The 14,303-nt window shown below is 33.3% G+C and overlaps 4 protein-coding genes across 5 annotated transcripts; 2 read left to right on the top strand and 2 right to left on the bottom strand.

Annotated features, from left to right (window-relative positions):
• The first annotated feature begins 2,086 nt into the window (after nt 1-2,086).
• On the top strand, nt 2,087-4,274 carry LOC122600665 (protein LEAD-SENSITIVE 1-like). Its single transcript, XM_043773418.1, has 2 exons — nt 2,087-2,242; nt 3,484-4,274. The coding sequence occupies exons 1-2, from the start codon at nt 2,152-2,154 to the stop codon at nt 4,128-4,130; spliced, it is 738 nt and encodes a 245-aa protein (XP_043629353.1). The 5' UTR covers nt 2,087-2,151; the 3' UTR covers nt 4,131-4,274.
• Nucleotides 4,275-5,395: 1,121 nt separating this feature from the next.
• On the bottom strand, nt 5,396-6,701 carry LOC122601766 (protein LEAD-SENSITIVE 1-like). Its single transcript, XM_043774504.1, has 2 exons — nt 6,362-6,701; nt 5,396-5,658 (listed from the first exon to the last, which is right to left on the bottom strand). The coding sequence occupies exons 1-2, from the start codon at nt 6,699-6,701 to the stop codon at nt 5,396-5,398; spliced, it is 603 nt and encodes a 200-aa protein (XP_043630439.1).
• A 1,710-nt stretch (nt 6,702-8,411) lies between these two features.
• LOC122600326 (protein LEAD-SENSITIVE 1-like) lies at nt 8,412-9,449 on the bottom strand. Of its 2 annotated transcripts, none has more exons than XM_043773033.1 (2): nt 9,286-9,449; nt 8,412-9,181 (listed from the first exon to the last, which is right to left on the bottom strand). In XM_043773033.1, exons 1-2 carry the CDS (start codon nt 9,380-9,382, stop codon nt 8,532-8,534), a joined length of 747 nt encoding a protein of 248 aa, XP_043628968.1. In that variant the 5' UTR covers nt 9,383-9,449; the 3' UTR covers nt 8,412-8,531. The 2 variants fall into 2 exon arrangements, with proteins under 2 accessions (XP_043628968.1, XP_043628969.1); XM_043773034.1 differs by having other exon boundaries at nt 8,412-9,175.
• Nucleotides 9,450-11,213: 1,764 nt separating this feature from the next.
• On the top strand, nt 11,214-13,595 carry LOC122601765 (protein LEAD-SENSITIVE 1-like). The gene is made up of 2 exons (XM_043774502.1): nt 11,214-11,304; nt 12,943-13,595. Exons 1-2 carry the CDS (start codon nt 11,214-11,216, stop codon nt 13,593-13,595), a joined length of 744 nt encoding a protein of 247 aa, XP_043630437.1.
• Nucleotides 13,596-14,303: the final 708 nt, after the last annotated feature.

Here is a 14,303-nt window from a genome sequence, read left to right as displayed (position 1 = left end):
CGACTCTACCACCAGCTGTCGTCGCCCCCCCTACCACCACATCATTGCTGTCACGAACCCCGTCGTATTAGAGGGGTTCCATGATAGTATGACTTAAAGACATTGTGGAATGCTAATTAATTTGGATAGTAACTTCCCATCTGTTTTCCTTCCAGAAATTAATATTTGAAATTATGAATGAACCAAATTGAAAATGGTACCACATAATTAGCAGATGTTATTAAACGAGGATTAAAATTCTAGGAGCGGAACTTTACGTGTATATCAATGCGGATGTGGAAATTTATTATTTCCTTTATCTATTTATTACTCGTATTTATTTAGGCTGAATGTTTTTATTAGGAAACAACTTAGGTTGACTTTTTCATAGATATATTCAGCAAGTCAAGATATAAATGTACGAGATAGATATCCGTGTAATGTGGCGGTGCCGCGGCGGTGATGGCAGCGGATGTTGCTACCGTGTTAGTGGTGGTGGTAACAATGTGATTATTAATCTGAAAGTAATTGATGTAAATGGTAGTGTAGTTATCTTATGGTTAAGAAAGATATATCTAAAATTTGTAAATAACTTTATTAAGTATATTATAGAGATATTAGATAGAAAAATTAAATAAATAATAAAGGAGATAGATAGCTTGGATAAAAATGAATGTAAAATATTTTAAGATATATTAAGTAGATTTAGTGTATAAGTTAATAATATGTTGAAAAGTAATGATAGTTTGGTTATTTTAAAGGTAAAGAATTGAAAAGAAAGAAGTGTCATTTGTTTATTAAAATAACATAGATGTACTTTCTCTAGCTTATCATAAAAACTCCATTGGCTGATTGCTGCTAGAAAAAATACCAAGTAATGTTAACAGTTGGCCTACAAGTCAATCAATTTTTAATTGAATAAAAGTCATACTTTTTTATCTTTTATTTTTTTTAACGGTATGATACGTGTCCCAACAATGACATTTGGAGTGGGCAGCACAAGAGTGATGTTTTGTGTAGAAAAATTTACAATGATATCATTAACTTTCCATAATTGATATATAGAGAAAGAAAAGTTTATGTGGAACCATTTAAATTCAATAAATTATGAGAAACTTTAGGTTATAATATGATAACTAAATATGTTAATATATGAATAATAAATCTGAACAAAATATGAACTTTTATTATGTTCATCAAAATGACGCATCCAACAAAATATATTATTTTTTCAATTTTGATAGATCAATGTGTTGTTAAACACTTAAATAATGATAATTAGTTAAGTACTATGTTAGTTCTTTGGACTTTTAATGCATCAAAATTATGTTTTTTAAGTATTTTCACCGTTCTTATTTTAAAATTATTCTTATTTGATTGCCCCCTATATAATATATATATATACACATAAGTTGCACAAGAATGAAGACCCAACCTCTCCTTTTAAATCTAAATTAAAAAGGAAAAGGAAGAAGGCCACAACCTCGTTTATCGCAAGTGTTACGGATGATATTAGCGGCTAGACACAGAAGAAAACGCAATGGTTGGATGAAAAACGTGAGAAGGATAGGTTGGCGGCAACTTTGTTGATCACGGAAATCAAGGTTAAGATTTGAGTAGTGACATGGAAAGTTTTCATTAGGTAAAAATGACATGTTAAATTAGATAGTTTAAAGTAGCACGGTTTTGAGGTATTAGGACTTAAAACTTGTGTAAGACGGTATTGGGTGTTACCTAGAAGTTGAAGTAACACTGTGATCAAGTGGTTAACATTCTTGCCCCTGAAAACAGAGGTCAAATGTTCAATCATCACCCATGCAAAGGCTGAATGTTCTTTAAATTTCTATCATTTATATAAAACCTGGAAATAACATCTTTAACTTGGTAAAGGTATTACTGTGTATATTTCTATTTTTTTTTATACATTGTTTGAGACTTGAGATGTTAAGATTCAAAACTCATAAATAATGGCATTAATTAGGTTTTGGTAACTAAGTTGGTAAAATAACAAAAGTTGAATGGTGTCATGTGGATCGTTCTTTATCGCCGTTGACGAAAGCGGAAGAGTCGTTTGTATGCGTGTATATATATATTTCAACACACTTGTTCACTCAAAACATCCCATTAACTTTTCGCAATACAAATTCCATTCAAGGTTTTGGAAGGGCGAAAATGGGTTTTGCTATATCTCATCGAGTTGATCCAAACGAACTAAAGGCAGGAGACCATATTTACACTTGGAGGACTGCCTATACTCATCATGGTCAGTATTATCTTCTTTTTTTTCTTTTTTTTTTTCATGCATACTTTTGGTTTTTTCAGAATACACACATTATTAAGAATTGGAGGAATTGGTCGATAAGTTAAAGGGATAACTGCAGAAAATAGAAAACAACTTTCGACTAATTCATGAAATTAGCAGTGATCTTTAAAAGTTTTACTTTTTAGCAATGAAATTTCATTTATTGTCGAAAATAGTAACATTTGACACGCGTAGTTGATGACATGAACATTTTTTGATTTAGTGACATTTTTTAATGACATGACATTATTCTTTATTTATTCATTATGTAATTTTTATTAGCCATGTCATTTCCCCAAAAAATTGACATGGCTCTATCTTAGTTTCGGTTCCGGCAAGGTATTTCTTATCGTCGTTTTCTTCTAAAGCTAATTTCATCTTGATTTCCGATGAGTCCCTTCCATTTTCAAGCATTGAAAAGCTATGTATGAAAATCTTAAAGGAGACATAGATCTAGCTCTTTTTCGTCTACCCCGAGATTAAAAACCTCTAAAATAAGATGCCAAAACGTCAAAGTTTTTGCCGGAGAGAGATCCTAAGGATGTTCAAGGTGAGACGAGAGTTTTATAGGTCAAACCTGGGTCGTTTAAGAATAGTTCATCGGCGGATGACATAGACCCAGATAACGGAGGTCCAGAGGTTAACGCGAACTAACCGTCGACAATTTCTAAATTAGTTGAAGAAATCGAGAAAAATCAACCCCCGCCTCCAAAACCGCTGTCGTCGGTGTTGGAGTAATCCGACAATAAATGAGAGTTTATTGGTAGAAAGTAAACCTTTAAAAGGTCACTGCTATTTTCGTAAATTGGTTGAAAGGTCATTTCTATTTTATGTAGTTATAAAGAATGACACGTCATAAAAAAAATGTCACGTAATCAAAAAGGTCCATGTCACCATGTACGCGTGTCAAATTTTACTATTTCCGGGAATAAATGAAAGTTCATTTCTAAAAAGTAAAATTTTTAAAGGTCACTGCTATTTTCGTGAATTGGTCAAAAGGTACTTTCTATTTTCTGCAGTTATCCCTAAGTTAAAAACCAAAAGTCGAAAGCTATGATCGGTCGATAAGTTGTTATTAACATCTGTCTTTTAGTATATAAGAAGAAAAAATGTGACCATCCGTATTTACTTAATAATGTACTAATAATTATATATATATATATATATATATATGTGAATACTTATATAATATATACATACAGGTGTTTATGTTGGCAAGAACATGGTTGTTCACTTCATTGCTCCAGAAAATAAGTCTGGTTCTGCTTTTAGTGGGAGCTTATCGTCTTCTTCGAACGCATTTAAGTTAGTTTCATGTTCGAAATCTGCTGCTGGCCCTAGCCCTGCAGAACTTTCACACCTTAGAAGTCTAGAATATTATGGGAGCTCTACTTTGAACTGTTCTCGCTGCTTATCATCTTCAGATCAGAATCTTTTTTCATGTTCGAGCATACCCGATTGTGGATTTCAGTTGGCCAACAGCGGAGTGGTCATCTCTTGTTTAGACTGTTTCGTTGGAACTGGAAATTCGCACGTGTATCGTTTTGGGGTGACAGTAGCTGAGTATTATTGCAAAGTCCGTGGCACGTGCACCACTGCAAAATCGGAACCACCTCAGGAAGTGATTCATAGAGCAATGTATTTGTTGCAACACAATGTATTTGGGGACTATCATCTCTTCAGGAACAACTGTGAGGATTTTGCATTGTATTGCAAGACGGGTCTCTTGATTATGCGCGACTCCCTTACCGGATGCAGTGGTCAGACTTTTTGGAAACCTGACCTTGGTTTACGAAATGATGTCAACAAGGTTGAGGTGGAAGATATGCTGTCGTTTCGTGCGCGCTGAACCCTGATCACATTTTATAAGGACTTAATTGAATATCTCTTGTCCCGAAAAGCTGCATATTTGTTGTCTTAATTTTGTTTCTATTACATTTTACCGTATATTTACTTATGTTTGAGATTATGGTATGAAAGTTCAGATTGAGAATGTAATGTCTTTTGGTGAAGTAATAATTTGGCAACCTTTAAACTATTGCTTGGATTTTATCTATAAAGCATTGTTCAATATAAGTAGGTGATGTATCAAATATGCATTTTCATTTTATATGCCTACAATATCGTTAGATAATTTACTACTGGTATATTTGGTTGGTCAAATTTTCCTTCTTATACAATTATCTTATTTATCAATTTAATTTAGGGAAATGCTAAATGCAGTTCTAAGAGCGCCTGTATTTAACGTGCGTAAATATATAGTATCTTCCATATTAAAAGTTCACCCATAAATTTTATGATAAATGTACAAATAATTTATGTACCTTAAATACAACCCGCAAACTCATTTAATTTATTACTTAGCTTATTTATTTTATAATTTCTAATTACAAAATATAAAAGTAAATTTCTTTAATTCATCTAAACATTATCTTCCATACTTTACGCGGATACTATATGCTACTTGTATAATTTTTCTATACAACTATTTTGGTTTGAAATTAATGTCGTCACGGTACCTCACATGTTGTGTATTGTCATTGCCACATTGCGCGAGTACCCGTTTAGTATAATAATAAACAAAAGCTTATAAAGTACTATATAAATTTAAGTTAATTATAAGCCGATAACTCATGAAATAACCTTACAAAAACATCCCTTAATTAGCAGGTTGCTTCTGCTAGTATATATTGTACTACTATTTGCTACTAATTGCCGGTTGATCGATCACCTATCCAAACCTACTATTTAATACCAAGTTTACCGGTGTTCCATTCAACATAAACTCGGTCTATTCTAAGTTGCAATTTTAGGGGTTACCATGCGGATCCGGTCCGGTAAGTGGGTGATCGACCAGGGTCCTCAACTTAAATGAGGAAGGAAACTAGTTTGCGAGTTGCATTTTTGTTATGTTTATAGAACTTATGATTAATAATTATTCAGGAGTAACGTTCTTATAATACACTTAGCTAGTTTGACACTATAGTTGAATCGCAAACTTTGTTTGATTCATATAATTCACACACAAATACACTACCAAATCATATATATTACTGTACTTGTTTACATAATTCTTATATTATGTATCTACTTAATTGTACACCTCTCATTATCTTAAAGAAGACAATTTCTCTTATTATCTACATCAATCTTGAAAACATCCTTGCGATTCCCCAAATCATTCTTCTCTCGTTTGGCAAAAAATTTTGGTACAACCATTGCTAACCACGGAATAAGTGATGCATGATCTATCGGGCCTCCCTGAATAAGCTCTTTAATTATGTCCAGGTATCCGTCTACCATATTGGCTCGGCTACTCCTTCCTTGATGATTTTTATCATTGCTCCATAAACCGGTCTTGCAATAATGTGCAAAATCTTCACAGTTTCAGATCATACTCTCCATACCCATTTTCATACAAATAATTAACCCTATGCATCATAGACGGAGCCAGAAAAGTTTTAACGAGGGGGTAGTTTAAAAGTTGTTTGTTATATTTATAAGAGTCGTATCTGAAAATAAAAATTATTGGCCCTAGCTCAAGAATTAAAAATGGGTCCTCAAAAAAATTTTGTTCCCCACATTGAGTGTAACCCTTATATTTAAAAATACTAGTTTTTCTTTTATTAATTAATAAAGACCACACATGCCAGACAATATCTTATTAAATGAAAACGTATTCAATCATAATGCAAGAAACCCGAAAAATATATTTGAAAGAAAGCTTAATTTGTACTAAATATATTAAATAATTAGAAAGAAAATAAATTTTCCACCATCTACTATACTATTAATGTATTACACATTTACATACCAAAACAAAGAATACTTTTTCTTTAACCTTTGTTCCTTTTTTTTTTATTAAAAATCGAAACAAGTCAAGTTTTTTTATTCTCCCAACGAAGAGATATATCGCAAAATTAATGTTTTGATGACTAATTACTTTCAAAGAATAAGCTTATCACAACGGAGGTAACATTTGTATATATTTCTTATTTTTTTAAATAAATTACAAATATACCATTAAAATTGTAAAAAAAATACAATGTATTAAAATTGGAGTGGGGCCGAGCAGCTGACCCCACTGCCCCATAGTAGCTCTGTTCTTGCTATGCATCACTTCTTCTTGTGGATCGGAACTCGCAGTGGTGCATGTTCCAGCTCTAACTTTGGCAATCCGGAACTTGCTACTTGCATTGTATTTGTATCTGTAAAGGAAGCTTTTTCTAACGAAGCAAACGATACAAGATCCACTTCCGGGTACTTTCTCTGATCTACAATACGACTCACCGGGGCAAGGAGTCTTTTCACCACCACTATGATCCGAGCTCTTAGAAGAAGAAGCAAGAATTGCATTCTTATTTGTTTGAAACAAAATGAATGATTTTGCCATCTCCAATGAGGATGCCTGCATTAACATGTTTCATACATACAATTAGAAACCAAATTAATCATTAACACAAATTAAGACTATCTCAAGAGGTTAGTTAATGGACAAACCGGTCGTGATGAGTGTAGAATCCACCCTTTCTCCAAGTGTATACATGGTCTCCTTTCTTGAGATGAGATAAGTAATAAGTAAAATGGTATAATATACAGTTGTATATACTATATACACAATAAGATATGAATTGAATGACAGGACTCAAGTTATGTGAACCTCAATCGTTCGTGCACATCTCATTATCAAATTAGCCATAAACTGGCCCGGCCCGGCCTTGCCTTTCAAATTTCAATGTTATGAAATTTCTGTGCATTTACTACCCTTCTAGACATCAACCGTCGTAAATTACTTTGACACGTCGGTTATACATTTTCCTCTTTCGGAGACTATTAGCTAGTAGAATTACGCTTTATTGGGTTTTGTGACTTTTGTCGACTGTAGACTTTTCTTTTTCTTTTTAATCGAAGAAATCCACGTTTGAGGATGAGAACCTTAACTTACACTCTTAAATCTATTTATTGATCGTATGTTGAAGCTTCTTAGTAATTTAGTGTTCTTTTATAATTTTATGTAATTTCCTGTTCCATTTCTAGAGTGGGGTGTTACACAACTACAAAAATAATTAAGCCATGGTAACAGGGCTTTAGGAAGCGTTTTACAACCGGTTTCTAGTTGAAAGTAAAGGAGACCGGTTAATCAATAATAAAAGCTATAGATCGAGAACTCTATTTCATTAGGAACAGGTAGTACTGATATAAAAACCGTTTCTTAATCACCAAACCGGTTTCTGTAGTAGTGACAGGATCCACTAATATTATTCTTGATAACATGCCAAGTTTATATAGTCACTGATTCTGAACATCTTAATTTCCATAAAAACTCAAATTATATGAAAGAAAGAAAAGGAAAACTTAAAGTGATTATTTATTTAGGTAAAAGAAATTAAGAATAAACAAACCAGAGAAGCAGTAATTTTGATTACACGATCATAAGTTAGGAAATCTGGATCACAAACAAGACTGTTTTGATATCATATATGGATGAGTACTTATTAATTAACAGAATCAATAATCATATCAAGAACAAAACTTAACCAAAACCATTTACCAGAATCAACATTCAACAGAAATTATTACCAGTATTATACAATCATACGATAAGATCGAATCTTATTACAAACACTTTGCCAAAATGATCAGTAGGATGATTAAAGAAGAACGAATATGATCAATCGATTGGATGATACCCAATTACTCGAACCTAACAAAAACCCGAAACCCTTTGTTATTGTTAGGATCGGCCGAAGCCAAGAGAGAGGGAGAAGGAGAAATTTTTAGGGTTTTAGAAAACCTTAAGATTTGTGTGTTGAAAACAATTAGACTTAGGCATCTATTTATAGAATTAGGTTTACTTGATGACCAAGTTTAGGGTTTGTGAACCCTTTCCTTCTCCTAGTTCGAACGGCCCCCCTTTAGAATATTCTTTCCTAATTGTTTCCTAATTACAACTTTTCTTCGTTAAGTCCGTTACTTAAATACCGTTTACTATTTAACTTTTAACGGACAATCGTTAGTTCTTCGTGATCAAATTAATTAATAAATTACATTTAATATATTAATTAATTATAATTACATTCATGTTGAGGTGTGACCCCGTAGGCTTAAATACTTTTCGGACATACGTTCATTTTACGTACGTGATCATATTCTAACATTTATTTGATTCATATAATTCACACACAAATATACTACCAAATCGTATAGTTTACATAGTTATTATATTATGCATCTATTTGTATACCTTTCATTAATTTAAAGAGCTTATAAAAGAAGACAATTCCTTTACATCAACCTTGACAACATCCCTGCGATTGCCCAAATCATTCTTCTCTCTCTTGGCAAAAGATTTTGGTACAACCATTGCTAACCGCGGTATAAGTGATGCATGATCTATCGGACCTCCCTGCATAAGCTCTTCAACTAATTCCAGGTATCCGTCTACCATATTGGCTTGGCTACTCCTCCCTTGACGATCTTTATCATTGCTCCATAGACCGGTCTTGCAATAAAGTGCAAAATCTTCACAGTTGTTATTCTTCAGATGATACTCTCCATACCCATTTTTGTACAAATAATTAACTCTATGCATAACTGTTTCTTGTGGATCTGAACTTGCTGTGGTGCATGTTCCAGCTCTAACTTTGGCAATAAGGAACTTGCTACTTGCATTGTATTTGTATCTGTAAAGGAAGCGTTTTTTATTTTTAACGAAGCAAGCTATGCAAGTAATCCTTACTCCACTTCCGGGTACTGTCTCTGATCTACAATACGACTCGTCGAGGCAAGGAGTGTATTCACCACTATGATCTGAGCTCTCAGAGGAAGAAGCAAGAATTGCAGACTTATTTGTTTGCACAAAATGAATGATTTTGCCATCTCCAATGAAGATGCCTGCATCTACATGTTTCATACAAATATATACAATTAGGAACCAATTATTAATCATTAACACAAATTAAGACGAACTGATCAAGAGCTTAAATATTAATGAACAAACCGACCGTGGTGACTGTAGAATCCACACTTTCTCCAAGTGTATACATGGTCTCCTTTGTTGAGATCAGATACTTCAACTTTCTGAGATAACAAATCCTCCATTTGCAAATACTCGTAATTAATAAGAAGAGCTCTCAATCAATAATATCATACATACATGTAAATGTTATAATATAAAGCTGTATATACTATATACACAATAAGATATGAACTGAATGACAAAGCTCAAAATATGTGAACCTCAATTGTTCGTACACATCTCATTATCATATTGATCACAAACTGTTCCGGCCCGGCCTTATTAAATTTCTGTGTCATTAATTTCCTACCCTTCTAGATGTCAACCGTCATCATATGTAAATTACTTTGCCTTCCAAAGTTTTGCAACTCGTAATTATAGTTCCTTTTAATTTAGGGTATTCACCGCACATTGACACAGTTATCCATTTTCCTCTTTTGGAGACTATTAGCTAGACATTATGCTTTTATTGCGTTTTGCAACTTTTGTCGACCGTAGACTTTTCTTTTTCTTTCTAATGAAAGAATCCACGTTTGATGATGAGAACCCTAAGTTGCAATGTAAAACTTATTTTTTTGGAAATGTGTGGATCAATTCCTCGCAACAGGGAGCTAACTTACGGTGTCTTAACGCGGTCCGTGTTAGAGAGCCCCATCACCCTCAATACCTTAGAAGGAAAAACCCTCAATAAAATGGCCCAAAGACACAACATTTAATTTGGCATAAAACTCTGCCCCCTCAGCAAGACTCAAACATGAGTCTTACATCATTAAGAGACTTGTATAAGATATCTTGTACCCTTCGTTGGTCACTCTAAAACTTATTTTGAAAGTTATTAGTAGTTTATTGTTCTTTTATAATTTAATGTAATTTCCTGCTCCATTCCTAACAACAAAAATAAGTCATGGGAACGGGTCTTTATTTCACTAGGAGACCGGTTAATTAACAATGAAAGCTATAGATCGAGAACTCTATTTCACTAGGAACCGGTAAAGATATAGATGTGAACGAGTATAAGATAGATTGTATTGTATTTTTATTAGTTTATTAACTGATTGAGAGAAGCTCAATTTATACAAGAAGGAATAACTGAAATATGGAAACTAAATCAAGTCTCAAAAACTTTTTTCTTGGTGACCAAATCGAGATCCTCTTTATTCGGAAGCGATTTGTTCTGATTCGATAGCCCCTTAATTCGGAAGTGGTGATATAATTCCGATCCTACATTCTAACACTTTCTCTCAAGTTAAGTATTGGGATTACCTTGTGAGGTCGGAAGATCAGATTGCCGACACTTGCGACCTCACAAACAGTTGAATTTTGGCAATCCCAATACTTGAGTGATATAATTCCGATCCCACAACTCAAGTTAAGTATCGGCAATCTGATCTTCCGACCTCACAAACGGTAATTTAATAATCTCATCTTCAAGCTTTTCCTTAATGAAATGACGATCAACTTCCACATGTTTGATTCTGTCATGTTGTACCGGATTTTCTAAGATTTGGATAACAGCTTCATTGTCACTCATAAATTTGATACTTTATTTGGGAGCAAATCCTTTTTTAGAAATAAGTTTTTTCAGCCATAATGCTTCTGTTAAGCCCTTGGCTATACCTCTACAATCATGTCAAAATTACTTATTTATTTGATGTCTATTTCTTGATCTCCCTCATACGCCGTTGAGATATTAGTACTCAAAACCCATAAATACTGACATTAGGTGTTGGTTACTAAGTTGGTAAAATAACAAAAGCTGACTGGTGTCATGTGGATCGTTCTTAATTAATTGTTGTTGACGAAAGCGGAAGAGTCGTTTGTATACGTGTATATATTTCAACACACTTGTTCACTCAAAACAACCCATTAACCATTCGCTATACAGATTTCATTCAAGGTTTTGGAAGGGCGAAAATGCGTTCTGCTCTTTCTCATCGAGTTGATCCAAATGAATTGAAGGCAGGAGACCATATTTACACTTGGAGGACTGCCTACACTCATCATGGTCTGTATATATCTTTGTCTTTTTTCATGCATACTTTTGGTGTTTTTTCAAATACACACCATTATTAAAGAATTGGAGGAATTGGTCGACATCCTCGATCAAACTATTAAATCATGCTCTAATACTATAATTATTTGTATTTAGTTAAAAACGAAAACCACAAAGATATTTTTAAATAACGAATAATTAATATGATCCATACACAAAACAAATTTACCATATACAACAATATATGCATTAAGTAGCTGTACAGTACAACTGTGTGATGCATGTATTGTTGTGTATGGTAAAATTATGTTGCGTAAGGATCACTTCCTAATTATAAAATCAAGGAGGAAAACCAATACTCTATTAAAGTTATCAATATATGAAAACGAAAAATAAGGTGCCGTGGAGTTTAATATATATATTTACTAAATTTGAATTATATATGGTCAGGTTTTTTTAATGTCGTGTTTTGATAAAATATTTGAAAAAAAATATGATTTATGATATCACCAAAGTGATCCAAATAAGTATAAATTAATGTTTGAACTTCATCCAATATTCTTGACTTATTCAATTAGGATTTAAAATTTGTTTTTATATATACACATAATGTTAATTATAGGGATTCAAAGTATTAAGTTGTTAACTCGTGACTTGCAAACATTATATTGATTATTTTCTATTATCATGCTAGCTAAAAACAAAGTTATATTAAAGAAAGATATAATTTAAAACTTATTTGTGTCCTTAACTGATTACTTCAGTGGTTGGACACCCGGACTTTTGTCCCAGAGGTCACAGGTTCGATATTCTCAACTTGTGATTGTCCGTCAGAATTTTGTCCTGGCTTTCGTGGAGCTTTTACCGGGTGGGACGGGAGGGGGGAGGGTAGGTCCACAGTATCCAATTCGGATACCCGTGCTCCGACCCTTGTTGTTCTAAAAAAAAAAATTTAAAACTTATTTGTATTTATATATATATATATATATACACTAAGATGTTATAAGTGTTTTTTTCATTAAAAAAAAAAATTAAAGCCTTTTAAATCAGTTGACAAATAACATGAATGCATAAAAAGTAAAACAAAAACAAAAACCTTAATACTATAATTACTTTTAAAATGTTAATACATTTAAATTGAATTTTATTTACTTCTATATATTTAATTTCTGGCCAGAGGTCTTTATAGAAATAATCTCTCTTACCTTTGGGTAGAAATAAGACTGTTTACAGCTCACCTCCACCATACCCCGCAGGGATTAGGTCTCGTTGTTGTTACAGTTGTTGTACGAGTATAAGATAAAAAACATTATTAGCTAGGATACATATTGACTATTATTTCATTGGATATATATTATCTATTATTTTTGATTTATTATATGAAGTTATTGGTTAAAAATTGTAAATTCGTGTAAAAAACAAAAAAATTAAATTAAAGTAAAAGTTTAATATAAAAGTCAACTTGAAAAATTGACTGGTGGATAAATTGTTAGACTAACTTTATAAGAAGAAGATATGTGACTATCCGTATTTTCTTAGAGAGAGAATTCATATATATATATGGTTAGGAAGAAACACCCCAAATTAAATCAAGCTTAATGTACTAATAATACAAATATATCAATGAATACTGAATATATATACATACAGGTGTTTATGTTGGCAAGAACATGGTTGCTCACTTCATTGCTCCAGAAAACAAGTCTGGCTCTGTTTCTAGTGGGAGGTTATTGCATTCTTCTCACGCATTTAAATTAGCTTCATGTTCAAAATCTGCTGCTGGCCCTAGCCCTGCTCCAGAACTTTCACACCTTAAGAGTTTAGAATATTATGGGAGCTCTACTTTGAACTGTTCTCGCTGCAGCTTAGCTTCAGATCAGAATCTTTTTTCATGTTTGAGCCTTCCCGATTGTGGATTTAGGCTAGCCGACAGTGGAGTGGTCATCTCTTGTTTAGACTGTTTCGTTGGAACTGGAAAATCACGCATGTATCGGTATGGAGTGACAACAGCAGGGTATTATTGCAAAGTCCGTGGCACGTGCACCACTGCGCAATCGGATCCACCTCAGGAAGTGATTCATAGAGCAATGTATTTGTTGCAGAACAATATATTTGGGGATTATCATCTCTTCAGGAACAACTGTGAGGATTTTGCTTTGTATTGCAAGACAGGTCTTTTGATTAAGGGCGATTCCTCTACCGGATGCAGTGGTCAGACTTTTTGGAAACCTGACCTTGGTTTACGACATGATGTCGCCAAGGTTGAGGTGGAAGACATGCCGTCGTTTCGTGCTGAACTCTGACAAGATTGTGAGATCGAGATGAAAACTAGCTATAATGAAATGTACCCATCCGATTCTGTGAGGACTTGAATTTTGTTCCGGAAGCTGCATATATATATATTTGTTGTCTTCTGTTTCTACATATAATGAAAACCTGCATATATATATATAATGAAAACCTGACCTCACATGTTGTGTATTGTCATTGCCAAATTGTGCGAGTACCCGTTTAGTAGATAGTAATAAACAAAAGCTTATAAAGTACTATATAAATTTAAGTTAATTATAAGCCGATAACTCATGAAATAACCTTACAAAAACATCCCTTAATTAGCAGGTTGCTTCTGCTAGTATATACTGTACTACTATTTGCTACAAATTGCCGGTTGATCGATCACCACCCATCCAAACCTACTATTTAATACCAAGTTTGATCGGTGTTCCATTCAACATAAACTCTGGTCTATTGTAAGTTGCAATTTAGGGGCTACCATGCGGATCCGGTCCGGTAAGTGGGTGACCAGGGTCCTCAACTTAAATGAGGAAGGAAACTAGTTTGCAAGTTGCATTTTTGTTATGTTTATAGAACTTATGATTAATAATTAGGGATAATGACATGTGGATGTAGTGAACTATAACAAAATGTCTATGTTATGTATTAATCTAATCGGGGGTCTATGTTATGTAACGAACTTACCAAAATTGTCTAAGTGATGCATGTTACCGGGT

This window comes from Erigeron canadensis, chromosome 5 (assembly GCF_010389155.1).
Source record: "Erigeron canadensis isolate Cc75 chromosome 5, C_canadensis_v1, whole genome shotgun sequence".
Lineage (NCBI taxonomy): Eukaryota > Viridiplantae > Streptophyta > Magnoliopsida > Asterales > Asteraceae > Erigeron > Erigeron canadensis.
This window is presented reverse-complemented; position numbering and strand designations above follow the sequence as displayed.